This window comes from Schistocerca americana, chromosome 2 (assembly GCF_021461395.2).
Source record: "Schistocerca americana isolate TAMUIC-IGC-003095 chromosome 2, iqSchAmer2.1, whole genome shotgun sequence".
Classification (NCBI taxonomy): domain Eukaryota; kingdom Metazoa; phylum Arthropoda; class Insecta; order Orthoptera; family Acrididae; genus Schistocerca; species Schistocerca americana.
Genome location: NC_060120.1, coordinates 851,330,375 through 851,355,782, shown reverse-complemented (window position 1 = coordinate 851,355,782; position 25,408 = coordinate 851,330,375). Strand labels below are relative to the sequence as shown.

The 25,408-nt window shown below is 42.3% G+C and overlaps 1 protein-coding gene and 1 non-coding gene across 2 annotated transcripts in view; one reads left to right on the top strand and one right to left on the bottom strand.

Moving 5' to 3' along the window:
* Window positions 1-25,408, top strand: part of LOC124595646 (ATP-dependent RNA helicase DDX54) — a 132,896-nt gene that overhangs the window by 8,715 nt on the left and 98,773 nt on the right. Inside the window, exon 2 of the mRNA XM_047134480.1 lies at window positions 17,077-17,284. Coding sequence (XP_046990436.1) covers window positions 17,077-17,284 — 208 coding nt within the window. The remainder of the gene's footprint in view (window positions 1-17,076; window positions 17,285-25,408) is intronic.
* Window positions 11,571-11,645, bottom strand: Trnav-uac. The gene has a single exon. It is a non-coding gene; the product is annotated as a tRNA-Val (tRNA).

Below are 25,408 nucleotides of genomic sequence, written 5' to 3'. Positions count from 1 at the left end.
TGTTGCTGCTAAGTGGATGTCCAGTTGCGGTGTTGGCATGCAAATTCCAGCCTTTGTTGGTAATTAACAGCAATTCGCATGAACTAGGTTGCATGAACCAGGTGTCTGCAGCAAAGGCCCATGTGCAGCAGTGTTCTCTGAATGGTCGTTGAGGTGTCACTGTATGTAGCACCTTGGTTCATCTAGGCGGTCATTTGCTCAACAGTTGCACATCGATTCACCCCTGCCACCTACGGCTCATGGTGCGCCACAGTTGCCTCAAGACTGGGTTTGGATAGTGCCTTTTTTCCATGTGTTGTATACTTTAACCACAGCAGTACATGAACAGTTTACAAACTTAGCCGTTTCGGAAGTGCTTCCACCCTTGGCCCAGAATCCAATAATCATGCCCAAATTGCACGATTTCCGGGTTATAACAGCTGCCCTGTTTTCTGCGTCCCCCCAGACACTTTTTGTATACCCTCCATTGCTAGTGCTGTCACCTATTGTCTGTGAGTGGTTATTGCATGTCAACATCGAACATAGGTGGTGGACACATTAATGTGACTGGGCCATGTAGTAGCTGCTAAAACTACAGAGCAAGAACCAACTCATTTCCCAACTTATTTGTTAAGGAAACTACAATAAACCACCAACCATAACACACTCTTCAAAACCAACAAAACAATAAGGATTCCTTCTGTGGATCAAGCAAAAAACAACTAATTCCTCCAATCAGAGTTCCCTTCAACCCAATACCCGTACAACTGTTCCATGTCGAATTCGCTTAGCAGCTGGTAGCTAGCGTGACATGACGGAAGCGACATATCGTAATTGTTGTGGAAGAGAGGATGGTCGAGGTGGCACACCACAGAACCGGCTGATCTTCTCCACACTCAGCAAGTCGAGAACTACCCACTGAGCAGCCGGGCGCCGGCTTATCTAGCCCAGGGTGGAAGGATATTTCGGGGACTATTTGCACACGCGTGACTGCCAGGTAATAGTTTGTTGCGCCCTCTTCCTCTGCTGTCGGCTGATGCCCTCTGTTGGACAGTGGCCACATCTACGTCTTTGTTGTCAACTGTGGTACTTGCTGGTAAACACTCTTGCGTTCACCAGCCTTCGCAGCTGGCCCGGCAACCCACATTGCTGGTCTGCCTGTGGTGTTGCCGCTGCAGTAGGCGTCTGTGGTGACTGCAGCAGTAGCCTTCAGTGTTGTTTTTGTTGTCGCTATTGATTACTGCAACCTACCTCCTTTGATCCTTTTGAACATGTTTACTGTATTCATCTCTGGGCCTCGCTCTACAGTTTTTGACCCCCCCCCCCCCCCCCACACACACACACACAACTTCCCTCTTCCGCTGCGAGTCTGAGGGTAAGAATAGGCCTGAGGTATTCGTGCCTGTCGTAAGAGCCGACTAAAAGGAGTTTAATATGTTTCAACCTTTATGTGATGGTCCCCTGTAAGGTTTGACCTCCATTCTTCAAAATTTTCCCAAAGAGTGAGCCAATTGGGGAAGGGCGCCTTACATGGTGCATTGTGTCCATTGTGCATTGAGATCTTTAGCCCACTTTCTTGTCGTCGGATTGCAGTCCCACCCATTCTTCATCTCTTGGGTGCGGACATCTTCCTGGGTGTGTTTTCCACCACGCACTATACAGTGTTGCTTTCTGCGTCGACAATGACCATGGACATATTTGCGCGTGATATTGAGCGCAATAGCCAGTCCATTGTGGTGGGACGGCCACGTAACCTGTTGGCTGTAGCCCCCTGACCACACAGGGATGGCTCTGCTGATGCATGTACCAAAGGGTAGATGCCCATCCCCCTGGGGCATCGGGACTCCCGGCAATGGCCTTTGCTGCAGCTGGGTGGTGCCCGAGAGGAGGGCCCTCGGTTGGAGTGGGTGGCATCAGGGCCCGTGACACATGATGAGGCGTAGTCCATCATCTCTTGCTGGTGGTGAAACACCAGCAGTCTCTAAGTGTTCATGAGCTCAATTCAATATGCAAAAGTATGACCCCAAATCATTCCTCTCCCTGGAAACACCCTGGGAGGAATGTCAGGCTAAGGATGGCAGCTGATCTTATTCGCCCTGGTACTCTGTGTGTTCGAGAGCTGATGGGGAATCTTTCATGACGATGAAGCCTCAGTTTTTTGTTGAGCATTCAGAGGACAAGTTTGGGAAGGTGGGGGGCTTTTACAAAATGAGATGTAGGTCGGTCTTGATCAAAACAGCATCCTCTGCCCTGCCATGGGCGTTACTCGCTTGTGACAAGCTGGGGGATGTATCTGTAACCATCACACCTCTTAACAGCTTAAATATGGTCCATGGTATCATATTTCACAGGGACCTTCTTTTGCAGTCTGACGATGAGCTGCACTCCATTTTAGAGCGGTGAGGTGTACATTTTGTCCGGCGTGTTCACTGGGGTCCGAGGGATAATCAGGTTGCCACTGGTGCCTTCATCTTGGCCTTCGAGAGTGATACATTGCCTGAGAACGTCAAGGTGATGGTCTACCGCTGTGATGTGAAGACCTATATCCCTCCCCTGATGCGGTACTTTAACTGCTGGAGGTTTGGCTATATGTCTTTCCACTGTACTGCCAGCATCACATGTCGAAATTTTGGATGCCCATCACATCCCAATACTCCATGTGCCCCGCCTCCCATCTGTGTCAACTGCGGAGAGCACCATTCGCCTTGTTTGCCAGACTACAGGATTCTCCAGAAAGAAAGGAAAATCGTGGAGTACAAGACCCTGGACCGACTGACCAACACTGAGGCTAAGAGAAAATTTGAACGCCTGCATCCTGTGCGTATGACGTCGCCTTATGCCACCGTTACAACAGTTCTGGCACTATCAGCTCTGTCAACCCCATTCACCTCTCAGAGATGGAAGACTACACCTGCCCCCTTGTTGGGGGGGGGGGCATTTCCCTCCCTATTGCTCCTGCAGCACCTACTTCTGGAGCAACCCCCCCCCCCCCCCCAACCATCGGGGACGTCTGTCCCCACTTCTAAGCCGGAGAAGCATAAGTCTTCTTCGGCTTCTCTCGCTAGGAAGGGGTCCCTTGGGTCACTCCCTTCCCAGGTTTCTGCTAGTGGGAAAGATGACGCCTGCCAGTGGCTAAAGAGCGCAAAAACAGCTGATCATAGGGCTTCACGCTCATCCTCAGTCCCAGAGACTGAGTCAGTGAAGTCCTCCCAGCCAGGGAAACCCAAGGAGCAGCGAGAGAAATCCAAAAAGAAAATCCCCAATACCAGGGAAATTGTGGTGGCACCCACACCATGGCTATCTACAAGCTCTGCGTTTGAGGATGGGTTGGAGATTTTGGCGTCTGCTGAGGACCTAGATTTCTCCAGACCCTCAGACATAATGGATGTAGACTGCTCAGGCAATAAGTCGGTGGCAGCAGTCAACTCTGAGGCGTAAACTACCTCATTGAGTGTTCCATGCCTTCCCAGTCTCACGATGACCTCTTCCTCCAGCAGAATTGTGGCAGTTTTTTCCACCGCCTGGCTGAGCTACGGCAACTGTTAAGCTTCACACAGCTTCAGATAGCAGGTGTAACTGCTATCTGCTTTGTCCTCCAGGAAACCTGGTTACTGGCAATGCGGACTCCTGCCCTCCGCAGCTGTAAGGGATATTACAGGAACCGTAGCGACTATAATCGAGTGTCAGGTGGCGTTTACGTTTATGTCCTAAACGCAGTCTGTAGTGAACCTGTGCCCCTTCAGACCCCTCTTGAAGCTGTGGCTGTCAGAATAAGGACGATTCAGGAAATAACTGTCTGCAATGTATATCTTCCACCAGATGGTGCACTACCCCTGAATGTATTAGCTGCACTAATTGATCAACTCCCTAAACCTTTCCTACTTTTGGGAGATTTTAATGCCAATAGCCCCTCGTGTGGTTGCACTGTGCTTACTGGCAGAGGCAGAGGTGTCGAAACTTTACTGTCTCAGTTTGACCTCTGCGCCTCTTAAGTACTGGGACTGCCACACATTTCACTGTGGCTCATGGTAGTTACTCAGCTACTGATTTATCAGTTTGTAGCCCAGGACTTCTCCCATCTACCCACTGGAGAGCACATGATGACCTGTGTGGTAGTGACCACTTTCCCATCTTCCTGTCACTGCCCCAGCATCAGGCCCACGGACACCTGCCCAAACGGGCATTAAACAAGACAGACTGGGAAACTTTCACGTCTGCCGTCACCTTTGAATCTCCCCCACACGGTAACATCAATGTGATGGTTGAGCAGATGACTACAACAATTGTTCCTGTGGCAGAAAATGCGATCCCTCGCTCTTTAGGATGCGAGGCGTAAGGCAGTCCCTTGGTGGTCACCGGAAGTTGCTAAAGCAATTAAGGAGCATCGGCGAGCTCTACAGCGGCATAAGCAGCACCCTTCCCTGGACCACTCATAACCTTTAAACCAGGGCCGGCCAAATGCTGCACAGTGTGCAGACATGCGGAAGTGCTGCACGTGTGCGACAGCGAGCGACAGCGACATCTGTTATTAGACATGTGTCCTAGATGAACGGCGGCGGCTCCATTTCCCTGTTTATGTGGTACAAGCAAGAGCACAACATACCCAGTCTCGTTTACCCCTGGTAACCGTAACCTTAACAGAGAAGTACTGAGAAATGGCAGGTACTGTGAAAAAGCAAAGGATGGGAGATCTATGTTCTCAGTCGTTTAAAAATGACTGGGAACTGCAATTCTTTTTTGTAGCCGTTGGTGAAAACTCACAGTGTTTGCTATGCTGCCGAATAATAGGCGGCCAGCGTAAGTTTTCAATTGAAAGACACTACAATACGTATCACAAAGATGAGTGTAGTGTATTCAAGAGTGAAGAACAGCAAGCAAAATTAAATGTCCTTAAGAAAGTGGATGAGACACATCAACTCGATTATCATTTCTCATGACCAGTGATAAACGTGTTTGGATTTATTCCTTTCATAATTAAAAATTATTGTTTACTAACTGTGCATTAGTGCCTCATTCTGCTCCATGTTGCATTATTATCAGGAAAGTTGGTCATTAAACTGATTGTTCCAATGTATAGTCGGTTATTATGCAGATTTCAGACGGAGATGATGAAAGATGTAGCAATAATGGTATTGAAATAACGGGTGATCATCGAGAGGTCTGTGGTTATCATTTTGTTCAGAGGTCAGTGAGACAGAAATTATGTGGGTGTAACTGAGGGTACCGAGAATTAGTTATAGGAAACTTTGCATTAGTTTAATGTTATTTGAAATCATGAATAAGGTTCGTTGGAAGTCGATAAGTGCTCTCTTTCTTAAATACTAGATCAAAAACATTACTTGTATTTACGTGTCGTCAGTCAAGCTGCCTTAATAAAAACCCATGGTTGTTAACTGTATTACTTGTCTTACTGGGTTAAACTGTTAACATAAAAGTAGACGTCTCAATGAATAGACTGTGACAGTATTTTAAATGTTTAATACGTGAAATACCTTCCCATGGTTGGCTTGCAAGCTGTGGAAAGAGCACTAGAATGCGCCGGTACAGAGTATCCCAGCAAGTGGATAAAGCGACATCTGTGCGTAGAAACATGCACTACATGAACGCTGACGGCTGCGGCATGCACGCTGTGACCTGGAAATTGCACACGTGCAGGAGCACCGCACGCGTGCAAAATTTCTGGCCGGCCCTGCTTTAAACGGTTTCGTGCCTGCATTCGTCAACTTATCAAACAACGGAAGCAGGAGTGTTGGGAGAGATACGTCACCTTCCCAAGTCTGGGGAAAGATCAAACGTCTTTTCGGGTACCAGATCCCAACAGGTGTTACTGACACAAATGTGATTGCTGAGCACTTTGCTCGAGCCTGTGTGACGGAGAATTACCCCTAGTCTTTTGCACTCTCAAACGGCGGCTGGAAGGGAACGTCCTCTCATTCACTACATGCCACAGTGAATCCTATAACACCCCATTTACAGAATGCGAGCTCCTCAGTGCCCTTGCACATTGCCCCAACACAGCTCCTGAGCCAGATTGGATCCACAGCCAGATGATTAAATGTCTCTCATCTGACTACAAGCAACATCTCCATGTCATCTTCAAGTGGATCAGGTGCGATTCGCAATGGCAGGAGAGCACCATCTTTCCGGTGCTCAAACCCGGTTAAAACCCTCTTGATGTGGATAGCTATCAGCCCATCAGCCTCACCAACATTCTTTGTAAGGTGCTGGAATGTATGATATGTCGGCAGTTGGCTTGGGTCCTTGAGCCACATGGCCTACTGGCTCCATGTCAGTGCTACCACTTATAATCTTGTGTCCCTTGAGTCTGCCATCCAAACAGCCTTTACCAGGTGGCAACACCTGGTTGTTGTCTTTTCTTACTTACGTAACGCCTACAACATGACCTGGTGACATCATATACTTGCCACATTGTAAGAGTGTGGTTTCCGGGACCTGCTCCCAATTTTTAAACAAAACTTCCTGTCGCTCCTACTTTCCTTGTCCAAGTTGATGCCTCCTGTAGTTCCATCCATATCCAGGAGAATGGTGTCCTGCAGGGCTCTGTATTGAGTGTCTCTCTATTTTTAGTGGCCATTAACGATCTAGCAGCAGCTGTCAGGCCCTCTGTCTTACCTTCTCTGTAGGTATACGACTTCTGCATTTCGTACTGGTGCTCCAGTACTGGTGTTGCTGAGCGTCGCCTACAGGGAGCCATCCACAAGGCGCAGTCATTGGCTCTAGCCTACGGCTTCCAGTTTTCAGCCGCAAAGTCGTGTGTCATGCACTGCTGTCGGCATTGTAACGTTCATCCGGACCCAGAACTTTACCTTCATGACTATGCATTCACTGTAGTGGAGACATACCAATTCTTAGGACTGGTTTTCGACGCTCGACTGACTTGGCTTCCTCATCCTCGTCAGCTTAAGCAGAAGTGCTGGCAGCACCTCAATGCCCTCCGTTGCCTGAGCAACACCATTTGGGGTGCAGATCGCTCTATGCTGCTGTGGCTCTACAGAGCCCTTGTCCAATCCTGAATTGACTGTGGGAGTGTGGTTTATGGAGGCTGGGGTCCCTCCATTGCAGATCAGATGTGCACAACTGCTTGCCAGTTACGCAGCTCACATTCGCAGTTCTCCTGAGCATCCGAATTACCGTCTCCTTTTACTGCCCGCAGCAGTCCATCTCCCGCATCGGTGGCCCAGGTCCGGGTTAACGATTGCAGTTCGCATGCGGTCCCTTCTCTCTGAACTGGAGTCCTTCCCTTTACCACTTCTACTTCCAGTCCGTTTGCGTACACCTCCATGGTGTACGCCTTGGCTGCAACTTCGTCTGGACCTTTCATGTGGCCCTGAGGACTCCATTAACCCTGCGGTCCTCCACTGTCACTTCATCTCGATTCTTGACGTGTTCCGAGGCTCTGAAGTGGTTTACACCGACGGATCGATGGCTGATGGTCGCATTGGCTTTGCCTACGTTCACGGCAGCCACATTGAACAGCATTCCTCACCCGATAGCTGCAGTGTATTCATTGCAGAGCTGGTGCCATTTCTCGTGCACTTCAGTATCTCTGTCCGTGCCCTGGGGAGTCTTTTCTTTTATGTGCTGACTCCTTGAACAGCCTGAAAACTATTGACCTGTGCTGCTCTCGTCATCCTTTGGTAGCATCCATCCAGGAGTCCATCTATGCCCCGGGAACAGTCCAGTAGTTCAGTGGTGTTCGTCTGGTCACCTGGTCACGTCAGAATCCCAGGAAATGAACTTGCTGACAGACTGGCCAAACAGGCTTTCTTATCCTCTTTCGTTCCTTTTAGTGTTCGTTGCCTTTCCTTCGTTCTTGTGGTCTTTCATTTCTTCCCATTCTGTGTTATATGTCTCGTCTGTTTTATTCTTACAGTTGTGGCATTGTTTTATTAGGAACAAGGGACCAATGACCTCGTAATTTGGTCCATTTCCCCCTCTTTTAAACCAAGCAACCAACCAACAACTTCCCTCCGATACCAAATTGGTGATCCCTTGGTGTCTTAGAATGTGTTCTATCGATCAGTCCCGCCTGTTAGTCAAGTTGCACCTCAAATTTCCTTTCTTCCCAGTTCTGTTCAACACCTCCTCATTAGTTACATGATCTACCCATCTAATCTTCGGCATTCTTCTGTAGCACCACATTTTAAAAACTTCTCTTCTTATTTGAACTGTTACTTATCCCTGTTTCACTTCCACACAAGACTACAACACAGACAAATACATTCATAAAAAAAGTTAATAACATTTAAATCAATATTTGGTGTTAACACATTACTCTCCATCGGAAATGCATTTCTTGCCATTGCCAGTCTTCATTTTGTATCCACTCTACCTCAGCCATCATCAGTTATTTTACTGCACAAATAGCAAAGATCATCCACTACTTTCAGTGTCTCATTTCCTAATCTGATTCCCTAGCGCCACCTAATTTAATTTGAACACATTCCATTACCCTTGTTTTGTTTTTGATGCTGTTCATCTTATATCATCCTTTCAAGACACTCTCCATTGTGTTCAACTACTCTTCCTAATCATTTTCTGTCTTTGACAGAATTATAATGTCTTTGCAAAACTCCTTTTTTGCAGAAGGGAAGAAAATGTAGTAGATTAGAGCGACACAATGTCTCTCATACTCTTGATACAAAAATATTTTTAAGGCCTCATAGCCAGACACTTGCATGCGGTCTTTTGCCTCATTGTTGAAACAGCCCATGTGGAAAATTAGTGTTGGCATCCATATCTTGGCAGCTGATATGGCCACCACCAACTGTAGGTGTAAATGCATCTACAAGCCTGCATCACTAGTCCAACAGCCAAGCCCTCTCACCACGAGAGAAATGGTGGCAGAACCTAACTATTAAGGTAGCTTCCATACTGCAGTGGAATGTGAATGACTTCAGGACACAGTTGGAGGAACAGCATGTGTTAAATCAGGGTAGATCAATGTGTATCTGAATGCATGTTGTCTTTTCCTCCGAAAGAACAGGTACCATGCAGATCCAGCAGCTGCGAAATACTATATGTAAATTGAAGGGGAAATGACTGCCATCAGCTGCAGCAGGACATAAAGCAGAATGAATGGCGACAAGCGAAAATGTGTACCAGACTGTACACATTTTCACTCGTCACCACTAATTCTGCTTAATGTCCCACTGCAGCTGATAGCTGTCATCCCCCTTCAATTTACAATGTGTATCTGTTTTAAAGAGACACATTTGAAATTTTCTGACATCCCTGAGCTACAAGGCTACATCCTCCACAAAAAAAAAAAAAACCTTAGTGGAGAGAGAGCTAAAGAGGGCATGGCTATTTTTTATAAACAACTCCTACCACTCCTTGCTTCTCCCTCAAAACCTTCCTGTAAGCAGTTACTGTATTGAAGCAAGTGCATCATCAGTTGATGATATGTTCAGTCCACCTGCCACCAAGCGAGATTCTAGACAAAGCTAGGCTCTCTGTGATCTACTTATTCAGCTCCAGAACCCCTTCATTCTGTGTGGTGATTTTAATGTTCATTATGTGCTTTGTGGCTCTGCAACCATCTGCCCTAGGGTAGGGTAGATGTCCTCATGTACATGTTTCTTGAACATGGGGAGGAGCACAATTTTTTTATATGCTCTCCAGCCCCCCCCCCCCCCCCCCCCTCTCTCTCTCTCTCTCTCTCTCTCTCTCTCTCTCTCTCTCTCTCTCTCTCTCTCTCTCTCTTTTTCACTTGCATACACCCACACACACTCTTCTTTCTGCTCACTGGGAAGTAATCGATGACTTGTATTCATGTGACCACTTTCCAGTCTCGATTCACCTACTAGACAAATGATGTCCAAACAACAGCTGCCATGATGGATGCTTTGATTGACAGACTGGACAATTTACAGCCAACCTGCTGTGTTTGAACACTTTTACAGCATCCAGTAACAGGTGGATCACATTATTCAAGTGAGGAGTAACCCTCTGTAGTGTCGGCAAACTGGAGAGAATCTCGCAGCCTTTCAGTTAGTGAGGGTGAAATTTCACCAAATTCTTATGAAGAGCAAGAAGAGATGTATGGGAGGCCACTCGAAGGATTTCCAATAGAGACTTTGCCACCACCGCTAGTCAGGATTCAGGTTTTGGCATTACAGTGTGGCTACTGAGGTAGGCATTTAGGAGACTTCAGTTCCACCAGTGACGATGAATACAACTGCCCCTTCTCCATGGGGGAGCTGAATTTTGTTTTGGCTGCAGTTTGTGATACATCACCTGGCTGTGAAAGTGTCCATTATAGTATGTTTGGCACCTCAAAGGGTGGAGCCAAGAAATTTTCTCACCCATTTTAATCTCACTTTTTGTCAGATCACTTTCCTGACTCATTGCAAGAGGCTGTTTTAACTGTACTTTTACACTGAGGCATCAAAGAAACTGGTGTAGGCATGCATATTCAAATAAAGAGATATGTAAACAGGCAGAATACGGCGCTGTGGTTGGCAACACCTACATAAGACAAGTGTCTGGTGCAGTTGTTAGATTGGTTACTGGTGCTACAGTGGCAGGTTATCAAGATTTAAGTGAGTTTGAACGTATTGTTATAGTTGGCGCATGAGCGGGAGACACAGCATCTCCGAGGTACCGATGAAATGGGGGATTTTCCTGTATGACCATTTCACGAGTGTACTGTGAATATAAGGAATCAGGTAAAACATTTAATCTCTGACATCACTGTGACGAGAAAAAGATCCTGCAAGAACGCAACCAATGATGACTGAAGAGAATTGTTCAACAAGACAGAAGTGCAACTCTTCCTCAGATTGCTGCAGATTTCAGTGCTGGGCAATCAACAAGTGTCAGCGTGCGAACCATTCAATGAAACATCATCAATATGGGTTTTCAAAGCTGAAGGTCCACTTGTGTACCTTGATGACTGCATGACACAAAGCTTTACGCCTCACCTGGGCCCATCAACACCAACATTCGGCTGTTGATAACTGGAAACATGTTGCCTGGTCAGACGAGTCTCGTTTCATATTGTATGTAATGGACGGACATGTACGTATATGGAGACAACTTCATGAATCCGTGACCCTGCTTGTCAGTAGGGGATTGTTGAAGCTGTTGGAAGCTCTGTAATGGTGTGGGGCGTGTGCAGCTGGAGTGATATGGGCCCCCTGATACATCTAGATATGACTCTTGACAGATGACATGTACTTACGCTTCCTGTCTGGTTATCTGCATCCATTCATGTCCTTTGTGCATTCTGATACACTTGGGCAATTCCAGCAGGACAATGCGACATCCCACACATCCAGAATTGCTACAGAGTGGCTCCAGGAACATTCTTCTGAGTTTAAACTCTTCTGCTGGCTACCAAACTCCCCGGACGAGTACATTATTGAGCATATCTGGAATACCTTGCAACATGCTGTTCAGAAGATATCTTCACCCCCTCGTACTTGTACGGATTTATTGACAGCCCTGCAGGATTCGTGGTGTCAATTCCCTCTGTCACTGCTTCAGACATTGAAATAACAATGAAATCCAGACCATTAGCTGCTTACAAGTGTTGGTAAATATCAACAGGGACAGATGAAAATGTGTGCCCTGACCGGGACTTGAACCCGGCATCTCCTGCTTGTATGGCAGATGCTCTATCCAACTGAGCCATCGAGGACACGGAGGATAGTGTGACACCAGGGACTTATCTGTGGCATGCTCCCTGTGAGACGCACATTTCCAACTTACTATCCACACACTACATTTGAAGTTCCCCCGACCACTATACTCATTACTTGCGGCAGTCAATCTACAGATTGAGTAGTGTGAGTGCATCCGCACTGAAGAAGATCATTGGCTGATAAGCCTCATCTATATGAAGGTGGTATCTGTTCTTTTGGACATGTAATTTCATTCTTCGAGGGCTGTAATTTCATTCTTCAAGGGCTGCAAGGTCAACAATGGTATATGTTCTTTTGGGTATGTCCGAAAGAACAGATACCATCTTCATATATTCATACTTCAGTCGAATCCATGCCACATCGTGTTGTGGCACTTCTGCGTGCTCACGGGGTCCTACACAATATAAGACAGGTGTACCATTTTCTGTGACTCTTCAGTGTAAAACTTGGGAAGGTCCGAACATGACCGCGTGGGTATCATACTCTTAGTATTGCCGTCTTTAGTTGTGTACAAAAGACCTTGAAGGATGCTCAACCACTGTCTTGTCTGGGTCTTGGAATCCAGAGAGCTCCATAGTTGCTTTCAGTGTGGATTTAGGAGGTGTCGCTTCACCTTTGATAATCTGGTCCTCCTAGAAGCAGCTGTAAAACAGGCTGTCCTGCACCAGCATCCCCTCTTGAGTATATTTTTTGGCACTGAGAAGGCCTACATTATTACTTGCTGGCATATTATTGCAGCTCCATGAATGGGGATTTCAAGAATATCTTCCCATCTGTAAGCAGTCCTTCCTCTCACCCCACTGTTATTTATTTGTTGATGACTTCTCTCTCTTTCATTCCTCTTCAAGCCTTGCAACAACAGCTCGTGAGTTGCCACTGAGTCTTCGACTCAATTGGATGGATGGACAGGGAAAGAGGGGGTTTTGAATTATCAACCGAGGAGTATTTTTAATTATTTTCATTCTGTTTTAAACTTTCCTGAGTTGAGGATGAGAGACACTATTCTTAGTTTTAGAGATGTGATGAGATTTCTGGCCTCACATTTGACTCAATACTTACATGGTTGCCAAACCTTAGGGACCTCATAAGGTGCACCTAGTATTTTAAAGTGTCTTAGCTACAATTCATGGGGAGCAGTCTGGACTTATCTGCTCCTGCTGTACAAGGCTTTTGTGTGATATCTGCTTGTTTATGGGTGCACAGCGTATGGATATGCACGAACATCTTATTTAAAGTGGCTGGTTGTGGTGCACCATGAAAGACTTAGGCTGACCACTGTGGCTTTTTGAACTAACCCCATACTGAGCTGCTATGTTGACGCAGGTTGAGCTGCTGCTTCACATCAGGTGATGACTTCTCATGGTGGAACAGGCCTACAAAACCCTGTCCACGCCCTAGACACTTGCATACCATTCTGTTACTTGGCTACCAATGAAAATGCTCTTTGATACTTGACATCTAGCAACTAGGCCATATAGGATACACAAGAAGGATTGTGCTTTAGAGATGGGTGTGGCTGGTTTCAAGTTATATACTGAGGTTGGAGGAGATCTACAGAGGCCCAGAATTCTTTTAGACTTAACAAAATTTCCATGTCTGTTTTGTACCATTTTACATTGGCATAATGGTTTTACTGTTGTGTACACAGATGACTTACAACAAGCAGACTCCCTTGGCTATTCAGTTGTATTTCCCAACAGTGCCTTCACGATTTGTCTTCTCCATATCTATACACTGTGTTTTCTGCAGAACTCCATGTGATCCTGAAGGCATCGGAGCAGATGAGGTGTCTCCAGGGCAAACAATTTCTCACCTACCCTGATTCCCATAGTGCCTTACAGTGATTGCAGCACATGTACCCAGCAGAGAAATTGGTACAGCTCATTTCTGACCAACTGTATTGCCTACACCAGTGGGGGAAGAAGGTGTCATTCTGTTGAGTACCAGGGAACATGGAAATTTGGGGAAATGACCAGCTCGACAAAGCCGCCAAGGACCATAATGTTAGAGAATGTGCCATTCCCTGCTGGCTGTCATTCCCGTGGTGGGATGCAGATGTTTGCAGTTACGAGAGGAGGAGTGGTTGAGTGATGGAAAAAAATCTATGGATGGTGAAGCCAACAATCTGGCTACGGCAACCATCATGCTGGTTGCTCCAGCGAGATGAAGTGGCTCTGATCTTCCTCTGCATTTGATGCCGTCCCCTAGGACATGGCTTTTTATTCAAGCAAGAGGACACCCCTGTCTGTGAAGCCTGTGGTGTGCAAGTCAGTGTGTGCCACATTTTAACTGAGTGCATTGTACTTGGTGACAAGTGAGCAGAAGTGAATTTTACCTGATGATGAGACAAGTGCTGTCGAACTCTTAAAATTGTATGACATGTCTGGGCTCTAGCCTAAGCTTTCAGTCTGGAGATTTTAGTGTGTTGCAAAGTGACTGGCTCATCCCCTTTTATTTCAGTGATCAGCCAATCAGTTTATTGATTTTACACTCTTCCTTGACACTAGTCTCATTACATTTTAGTACAGGTACTGAAGATCCGCTGTCCTGTGCCCAAGAAACCTTAACATCATCACAATATTTTGTTTTTAAACTGTAATCAGTATTCTTGTTCATCAACACATCTTCCATATCAGACTTTTGTCTGAGCTTTGCTTGAGCTTCTGTTTTTCAGAATCTTCAAGCCCATCCACCATGACTTAAAATGGTCCACTATGCTACTTTCCCAAAATATTTCTCCTCCAGTTTTCTCATGGCTGTTATCAGGAAGGAGTGTCTGTGCAGGATATAAAGTTCAGCTTTGTGGTTCTTGTTTACCTGTTAGTCTTTAGCCTTTCTTACAAGTGAAGAATCAGCTGGGTAAGCACCAAAAAATCTGCACAGGCCTACATCCTGAAAAGTACTACAGGTGATAGCACTATAGCTTCTAACCAACTGCCCCAAGTGATAGTGAGGGAAGGTGGGAAAGAAACTCCTGTGATTTGTAGATATTTTAGATTTTGGCAAGAGCTTTTTTCAAGATTTCCATAATGCAAGATACAAATTTATTTTGGTACAGTATTCCTCACAAACTCCATGAATAGTGTCTATAATGCAGGTCACTTGTTTTAAGTTGCAGATCAGAAAATGCAAATAACATATCAGCAGCTTTGTCTGTAAGAACTTATCATACTTAAATCATATTTTACTCATTCAGGCCCCAACACAAAAGATGCATTGTTAAATCTTTGCATAATGAAGGCATTGTAGGTTTTCTCAAGAAATCAAAGTAATTACAATGTGGAGTTCCACTGTTTTCCATTCAAGAGTTGCATTGAAATATTCAGGACATATCCATTCTGCCTGTCTGTCGATAGTTTCATCTAGACTTGTCTTTTGTCTGATATATATGGATATATAGTAAATGCGTGCCTTTTTTTCAAGTACTCTCATTGCTAATAGTATTTTCAGCATACTTTTCCTGGTACAGTTTTATAATGAGATTGTTAACTTTGGAAAGAGGAATAATACACACTGGAAATGTCACCACTGTGTTGAAAAAAAAAAAAAAAAAAAAAAAAAAAAAAAAAAAAAAAAAAAAAAAAAAATCATTTCTACCCTTTGAAGAAGTTAAGTGTCACCAGTAAATGTTGTCCTACTCTACTGTTGGCACAGTGTAGTCCTTATTGTTGGCATGCTTTGCCACATACTGTTGAACATAATTTCATTTGTGCTTTTTATCAGTTTTGGTTGAGACATTACAGATGCTGCGTGTTACAACAGATTTGTTATACTAGATACCATCACTAAGAAACTATTTCAATGTGCCATACATTTTATTAGCACTAATTTTGGATTTCTGCATCTTGGATGCAACGAACAAGGATGATTAAACAAGCAGAAAAGCACCATGAGTTGCACGAGCTACTCTTGCCACTGTGTGAGAGATAGCTTACTGACCCTCAAACTGCTTTTACCTGTAGAGTGGTCACTACACACGCACACTCTTAAAATTAGTGTAGCGGTCTTTATTAGAACTGATCTACTTACATCTTTTACTCTGCCAGGAACTTTTGAAATTTATTAATGTAAACAGTAAAGATAGGTTGTTTCACTCGGTGTTTTAGTGTTGCAGCAATTGTCACTTGCAGACCAATTCCATTTTAATTTTAGCTTATTGTGTACAATGGTGCAACAATAGTGTCTTGCATTACTAAATTACATTTCTTTCTTGATTGTCAGTAGAGTGTCAAAACATTTCCACAGACAGCATTATGCCATCTTTTCTACTTCTGTTGGGTCATCAGCCAATGTGAAACTATGTTTTCCAACAGAAATAAAGCACTTGGAAGAAAAATACATCCTCAGGTATCTTTTCTCTCTTTCTGGGAATTAACATGAGTTAGAAGAGGAGAGGTCAATAAGGGGATAGCATATATATGCTTTTAGGATTACAAATGCTAAAGAGGGCTTCCAGTGTGGCTGAAGATTCTCAGTAGATATATGGAGCTAAGGAGTTGTAATCTTAATCACATGAGAAATTTTTAAGAGTTTTAGGGGCTTGGTGTAACTTTCTTTGAAGAAATATCACCAAGAAGAAAGGCTCTCAGTTTGAAAGCAACTGTAAGGGATAAGTGTACTTCTTACAGTATTCTGCCAAGTAAGTATCGCTAAAGCATGAAAGCCAGTGGAATATCACTGGTATTTGCAATCCATTATCCATGATTAAAAATATTTATTTCAGTTAGATAACCCAGATTTTCAGAATAATTCTGCATAACAGCCCACTAGAGCTCCACTACTTCTCAGAAACTGAAATTCTGGGCAAGCTTTTGAATACAAATCTTCCATTAGAAGCTCTTTCAGGCCAAAATAGGACAGACAAAATGTGCTGTGCAAGAGTTAAGAGTGTAGAAGGGAGGAGGACATTGCTGCAAATGGTGCAGATGCTGAAAAATATGTGACAAAATCACATTTTGGGAGTATTTATATGTTTTTTTTGTGTAATAACTCATACACAAGCTTTAAAAAAAAAAAATAAATAAATAAATAAAATTAAGGTGCAAAATTAACAGAGGTGCCCTAATATCCCAGATATCTGTTAGTCTCATCGCACACAATATTTTTTCCACAGTGTATGAGATATTTGATGGATGTAAGGGTAATCAGTCTTATCATTTATATCTTTATATTTATAGTTTTTTCCTGTTTTATTCCTTGTTCACTTTATTTAACAATTAGTTTTTCTCATGTTTCCTTTTACACGCTGCATGCCTCTGATTAAATGAGAAATGCCACTTCGCTGGTTTCGGAGTACAGCTATGTGTTATTCAGACAATACTCATTTCAGTTATCTTTTTCTTGTTCTGTTTGTACACAGTCCCAAAGTTCTCAGTATTATTAGAGTTGAGTCTCTATATTGCTATAATGTATATGCTTTCTTTTGCAGGTATACAAACAGCAATATGGCTACTGATGTTCTGGGATTTGTTGATCCTGAAGCAGCTAATACTGATGATGAAAGTGAAGCAACATTTAAAAAAAAGGGAGGAGGGTCCAAAAAGTCAGGAGGCTTCCAGTCCATGGGATTGTCGTACACAGTTTTAAAAGGAATAAAAAAACGAGGATACAAGATTCCGACACCAATTCAGAGAAAGGTTGCGTTGCACTCAATAATACATCATTGACACAAGATTAATTATATCACCAATAGTAACATTAATGTTTGCAGGCATTGTGTGCTGAAGGACTAATGGTTATTTTTAATGTCTGCTACAAATTGCTATAAGTAATTTATTATATTATTGATCCCTTTATGATAGACATTTGAGCAAGTTGAGCAGTTAAATTTTGTTTCATAATAGAAAATAAACATCAGGAGGAAGGAGTGAGGGGCAGATGCAGGAGTCCTCCATTGTGGTTTCTGAGCAAGGTCCTAGAGATGATAATTTGTCATTGCCTTCCTAAGACTTATGAAGTGACAGGTGCATTTCTGTATCATATATTGAAGAGTACATGTTACTATGTGATGTTGTGTTTGTGCTGTTGAGAATGAAAGGGAGAGGTGCAAGCACATAACTTGGAGTGTAATTTTCACATATATAACATTTTTTAGTTTTTTTTCTTTTTTTTTTTGCATGTTAACACTGACAATGGAAATTAATTTGAGTTTGCCTTAATTTTATCAACATGCGATCTTTATTTCCAGAACTTGTGATTCGTCAGTGCTAAGTTACTACAAAACTACACCAAACATTTTAGGTGCAAATTGTGTTATATGATTTTTGGTAAATAGTACTAGATAAATTTATCCTGATATTGGCCTGAACATTTATTTTATAGTAATCTGATAATTTTGTCCATAATAACAAAAAACATCTTTGAAATCTACGTGCTTGTTGTATAATTTTATGATAAAAGATGATGTTTTTTATGGATGATGTTTCAATTATTGTTTCAAGCAGTTTGTATTGGTGCTGCAAATGGACTTCTGTGGCATGTCCTTCTTAGGCAGTAGTTTATAATACTGATTCATTATTTTTTATGTCCCTCTAATAGATTGTGTTCCAATCAAACCACTGTACACAAACCATTGCCAAACCATCAAATTTTAAATTTGTTCTTGCACACTCTGTGACATAAAGCTTACAACAGAGGAAAGAGCAGTGTTAGTAATCCAGAGTCTCCACATTTTTGTAAAAATGTATGAGTTTGTACTATAATGGGCCACAGTGCGGTTGGGAAGTCTTACAGAAATATCTGATCAGCATTGCAAACGGAGAGGAAGAAAAAAAAAAATGTTGTGGAAATTATGGGTGATCTCATTGACGTAAAAAGAGAGAGGCCAGTAACCTCCATGTTTGGTGTTTTGCCACTCATCAGCTTTGTGCATCAAAACATATGATTCAGCATCAACAACCAGTCTTTTTCAAGTTGATGGAAAGCTGCAAGATCAGTAACAAAAATGGGGTTTACATTTTAATGGCTCCTACAGAAGCTTTTAGGTTTTGTACTGAAAACGTGACAGTAAGTGGTACATCTTTCCAAAGCTCCTGAAAAAAACTTAGAACCCTGAACATAACAGGTAGCAATGAACTGCCTGATGATGTCTACTGTATCCTATTTGATTTCTTGATCACCACCTTTCCACATAGAAGCACCAGTGGAATGATTATTTTGAACTTGAGTTAACTAGAGGCCTTCTGGAGACCAGGAGGACATGCTAGATGAGCGACAAATGTATTTGCATAGTCAAAATAAACCTCTTTCGAAGTTAATTCCAGTTATGTCATGGGAGAGAAGAAATCTATGTGAAGTACATTTATTTCTTGTGCTTATGTTTGCACAAGCCTAGCTTCTGTCATAAGAAGCAATGAAAGCACCTTATCATGATTTATTATAGAGGACTGCAGCACCATTCCCCCTTTCAATTATTGAACAAATGAAAGGATGACTGAGATAGTGTTTGGTGTATCTGGGATTGTAAAACAGTTAAGATCCTTAGCCGCCAGGAAGTCATCTGGCCCAGAAGGTATCCCCGTAAGATTTTACGTTGACTATGCTACAAATGTAGCACCATTCTTATCCGTCATCTATCAGAGATCATTGGAATGGTGGAAAGTTCCATGGGAATGGAAGAAGGCCCAGGTCATAACAATCTATAAAAAGGATAGAAAATTGGATGCACATAATTACCGACCAATTTCACTAACATCGATTTGTTGTAGAATAATGGAACATATTTTGTGTTCAGGCATAATGACCTTTCTAGACTCTGAGAAGCTCATCTGCAGAAACCAGCACGGTTTTAGGAAACAGTGGTCATGCGAGACACAGCTGGCCCTCTTTGTGCATGATAAACAACAGGCTCTAGATACCGGCTCCCAGGTCGATGCCATATTTATCGACTTTCGAAAGGTTTTCGACTCAGTTCCGCACTGTCGCTTGCTACAAAAAGTGCGCGCTTATGGTCTATCTGATGACATATGCGGTTGGATAGAAAGTTTTCTAACAGACAGGGAGCAGTATGTCGTCTTAAACGGGGTGACTTCAACAGAAACAAGCATAACTTCAGGTGTGCCCCAGGGCAGCGTAATAGGTCCTCTGCTTTTTACAATCTACATAAACAATCAGGTTGATGGTATTGACAGCGATCTTAGACTGTTTGCCGATGATGCTGTAGTCTACAGGAAAGTAGTATCACATGAAAGTTGTGAACAAATCAATGAGGATTTGCAGAAAATAAATGCGTGGTGTAAAGACTGGCAACTATCTCTCAATATTAGTAAGTATAACCTACTGTGTATAACAAGGCGAAAGTCCCCCATTAATGTACGAGTACAAAATAAATGCCCAATCTTTGGAAGCGGTAACGTCCGTCAAGTATCTGGTTGTGACTATTCGAAATGATCTCAAATGGAATGATCAGATTACAAAAGTAACGGGTAAGGTGAACTCTAGATTGCGGTTTATTGGTAGAATCCTGAAACGATGCAGTCCTTCAACAAAGGAAATAGCTTACAATACGTTAGTTCGTCCAGTCTTGGAGTATTGTTCGTCTGTATGGGACTCTTACCAGTTGGGTCTGATTCAAGAGATTGAGAAGGTCCAAAGAAGAGCTGTAAGATTCTTGACTGGTACATTTAGCCATCGTGAGAGTGTTACAAATCTCATAGAAAGCTTGAAGTGGGACACACTTGCAGATAGACGGTTCGCTAAACAGAAGGGGCTGCTCACTAAATTCTGAAATCCGATCTTCACCGAGGATGTAGAGCATATATTATTACCACCAACTTTCAGATCGCACAATAATCACGATTCAAAGATAAGGGAAGTAAGAGCTTGTATTAAGGCGTTCAGACGTTGTTTTTCCCTCGCACGATCCGCGAGTGGAACAGAGGGGAGGAAATATGACTTTGGCCCGAATTATGCCCTCCGCCAAACACCACTTGGTGGCTAGTGTAGTATATATGTAGATGTAGATTTTCTAAACATGAATCAAATGAAAAATTATCAGAATATTGCTCTAGAACTCCATAAGGCAACAATAAAAAAATTTTACAATGATTTCTAGTACTTAGTTCTTGAAACTGTGGCTCTGTCATTTGATGACAATGTTCCAAGCATGTTTAAGCAAAATGTAGTGAAAGTCATGCAAACAGACCAAAGTGACAAAGATGAAGAAATTAAAGGGATATAATGTGCTTCAAGCAGATTTTTCTTCCTTTGCGTATGTTGATTTCTCAACTTCTGTAACTCTTGGATCAAAAACTTTCATCAGGAGATTTTATTTCGGCACCAACTTCCTCAACAAAGACCTGCCAACGTGTAAGTATGACCTTGGCTAAAAAACTGGAATTGAAAATAATTTAGGAAACAGTTGTTGTGTGCAAAAGAAGTATCAAGCACATCCACAATTTCAGTAGCATTTTAACAAAAAATTAAACTGAGTCATAAGTTATTTTCAGAAATGTTTTATATCCTGAGTTGATGAACGAAATTATATCCTGAGTTGATTATCAAAATGCCCATACAATTCTCGTAGTGTTTCCTATCTTATTACATAAATACAGCTGTTACTTTGACCAATTTCAGGCTGTATGGAACTTCTTTCCTTGTACAGCATTTTTTTTTTTTTTTTTTTTTTTTTTTTTTTTTTTTTTTTTTTTTTTTTTTTTTTTTTAATGAAGAAAAAAACCTAGATTTCATGTGATAACTCATATTAAATCAGTTTGGTGTTTATATTGCCATTTCCTGTTGTCTTCCGGTTTTTTATTTTTTGTAGCACATCCTATTATGGTTAATTTCTATTCTGTCTGCACACGTTTTTCTAAGTTTGCTTGGGTTTTGTGCCACCAATTTGTAAATCTACATCAACATCCATACTCCGCAAGCCACCCGACGGTGTGTGGCGGAGGGTACCTTGAGTACCTCTATTGGTTCTCCCTTCTATTCCAGTCTTGTATTGTTCGTGGAAAGGAGGATTGTTGGTATGCCTCTGTGTGGGCTCTAACCTCTCTGATTTTATCCTCATGGTCTCTTCGCGAGATATACGTAGGAGGGAGCAATATACTGCTTGACTCTTCGGCGAAGGTATGTTCTCGAAACTTCAACAAAAGCCCATACCGAGCTACTGAGCGTCTCTCCTGCAGTCTTCCACTGGAGTTTATCTATCATCTCCGTAATGCTTTTGCGATTACTAAATGATCCTGTAACGAAGCGCGCTGCTCTCCGTTGGATCTTCTCAATCTCTTCTATCAATCCTATCTGGTACGGATCCCACACTGCTGAGCAGTATTCAAGCAGTGGGCGAACAAGTGTAGTGTAACCTACTTCCTTTGTTTTCGGATTGCATTTCCTTAGGATTCTTCCAATGAATTTCAGTCTGGCATCTGCTTTACCGACGATCAACTTTATATGACCATTCCATTTTAAATCACTCCTAATGCGCACTCCCAGATAATTTATGGAATTAAATGCTTCCAGTTGCTGACCTGCTATATTGTAGCTAAATGATAAGGGATCTTTCTTTCTTTGTATTCGCAGCACATTACACTTGTCTACACTGAAATTCAGTTGCCATTCCCTGCACCATGCGTCAATTCGCTGCAGATCCTCCTGCATTTCAATACAATTTTCCATTGTTAAAACCTCTCGATATACCACAGCATCATCCACAAAAAGCCTCAGTGAACTTTCAATGTCATCCACAAGGTCATTTATGTAGATTGTGAATAGCAACAGTCCTACAACACTCCCCTGCGGCACACCTGAAATCACTCTTACTTCGGAAGACTTCTCTCCATTGAGAATGACATGCTGTGTTCTGTTATCTAGAAACTCTTCAATCCAATCACACAATTGGTCTGATAGCCCATATGCTCTTACTTTGTTCATTAAACGACTGTGGGGAACTGTATTGAACGCCTTGCGGAAGTCAAGGAACACGGCATCTACCTGGGAACCCGCGTCTATGGCCCTCTGAGTCTCGTGGATGAATAGTGCGAGCTGGGTTTCACACGATCGTCTTTTTTGAAACCCATGCTGATTCCTACAGAGTAGATTTCTAGTCTCCAGAAAAGTCATTATACTCGAACATAATACGTGTTCCAAAATTCTACAACTGATAGACGTTAGAGATATAAGTCTATAGTTCTGCACACCTGTTCGACGTCCCTTCTTGAAAACGGGGATGACCTGTGCCCTTTTACAATCCTTTGGAATGCTACGCTCTTATAGAGACGTACAGTACACCGCTGCAAGAAAGGGGGGGGGGGGGGGAAGTTCCTTTGCAATTTTAATTGTTTCTCTATCCCTCTGTTGTATACTTTGATATCTACCATTTTGTCATCTGTGTGACAATCTAGAGAAGGAAGTACAGTGCAGTCTTCCTCTGTGAAACAGCTTTGGAGAAAGACATTTAGTATTTCGGCCTTTAGTCTGTCATCCTCTGTTTCAGTACCATTTTGGTCACAGAGTGTCTGGACATTTTGTTTTGATCCACCTACTGCTTTGACATAAGACCAAAATTTCTTAGGATTTTCTGCCAAGTCAGTACACAGAACTTTACTTTCGAATTTATTGAACGCCTCTTGCATAGCCCTCCTCACACTACATTTCTCTTCGCGTAATTTTTGTTTGTCTGCAAGGCTTTGGCTATGTTTATGTTTGCTGTGAAGTACCCTTTGCTTCCGCAGCAATATGTCAAAATAAGACACTCAGTCAGTGGTAGAAAGCTATGCTGGTAACCATGTATGCCTGTGCATAACAGACCAAAAAATGAAGACTATAATTTCTGAAATATGAAGTCTAATCAATCAGAGGGGATAAGGGTACAAGAAGTTATTGGATTTGATAATTTTCACCATAAAAACAAAAAGCATAGGTAGAAAGTTGGATGAAATAGTGTAATTAAACACAACTTTGATGGGAAAAGGATACATCTAACAATTTGGGTAAGTGAAGAAAACCCAAATAACTGCAAATAATATGGCTACCAGTCCAGTAGGAGAACACTTTGATAAACTAATCAGTTTTGGGAATTATATTTGTACATAAGTTTACTGAACTCCATGTAATTTGTGAGACATAAATAATGGACAATTTTATTAATGATAAAAAAAAGTCACTGTGACACAAAATACTTAAATTCGATGTAAAAAAAGAGTAAGTAACCGTGCTGAAGTGTGTGCTGAAGTGTGTGCTTCCATGGTAGCACTAGATAAATTAAGTGCATTTCATCACAGTAACATTTACTTATGTTCAAACTCTGACTAATAGCACAAATCAATATTGTTCACATTACTTCTATGTACACAATCAAGAACGCATACGTAACTAAAAGTAATATAATGACATTCCCAAGTAGACAAAGTACGTATCGTAAAACTGAATCAAACGTGGGGTAAATTAAATAAAATATGCCAGTTTGAAGTAGCTTATTCATTTCTTAAAAGCAATATTAGATGTTGAATATTCCGTTGCCTGATCAGAAGTGTAGTAAAGACTAATGTTTATTCAAACTTTCTGACTAAACTGAATGGCATATCCCGTAACATAACCAACCAATACATGCTATGTGATATTTACTAAAAAGGAAGTTTTGGTACTCAAATGAGGAGGATACCCTAATCAGCATGACATATCATGGCATATTAGTGCAATAATGCTGTAAATTATACACTGGATATGCCTTTTACCTGCTAAAGTTCCTACATTGCTCCATTTTATGGTGACTAGTGGTCCTATAGGGACGGGCATCCATGTTTTTCTGTTGGCTCCTGAACTACACGGCCTTTTTAGTATGATGTGAACAGTCACTGGATTTGATTTTTGACAAGGAAACTTCCCTTAACAGCCCTAGCTCAAAACAACACCACAGGTTTTCCACGTGAGTGAATGAACTGCAGTGAGTGAGGCCGTGCAATGATTAAGGGGCTCCGGAACGCCCTATACTTGCAATGTTAAAATAATGCTTATAAATTACATCTTTCCTCACAAAGTATTTGAGGTAGGAAGTTGAACTTTTTACAGATTATTTATTGGAATATGGGCTACAACTTAACACAGGGATTTTACAAAATTTTAGTTCAGTTATTAAAGATGATTTTTTTTCAATTGTAATGAAAATTCACAACATTTTTTTGCAATTTTTTATTTATATATTCAAAAATATACAGTTTTTTGGAAAAAGGCTGTGTTAAATTATGCAGAAGGTACTGTGTAACATTTACTGAAAGTTTGAAACAAATATGTTTGGAAGATCCTTAGAAAACATGTAATTAGTATGAGAAAATAAAAGTTTTGGGAATCGAGCGATAAAGATTGGATTAACTTTTTAGTGCATTCCAGGTCCATAGGATGGATTATCTTCATCCTCTGCAAACTCCTCCTCCAGCTTCCTCTTGTTCCTCCTCCTGTTTACTCTTGCTTGTATTTCTAGACTCTTTACAGCCCTGTTTGCAGCCCGAAGGCGTTCCTTGTCTAAAGCAAGCATCGCTCGTACCATGTTAGAACATATCTTCATTCCCATATTTCTAAATACCTTGCACCTTACAATGTTGCCATCATTGAAAGTCGCAACAGCATCATACACACCAAAGTGAAGTGTTTCTATTCCAACAAATACAGTCTTGGGGATTCTCGACCATATAACACTATTTACACTTTCGTTGGGGTTTTGAGTTTTTCCGTGAATACACATTTTCAACAGTTCAGGTGCTGCTAAGTCTCTGAAAATAGGTTTTATCACCTCCATTATTGCATGAGGCAGACTATGCTTA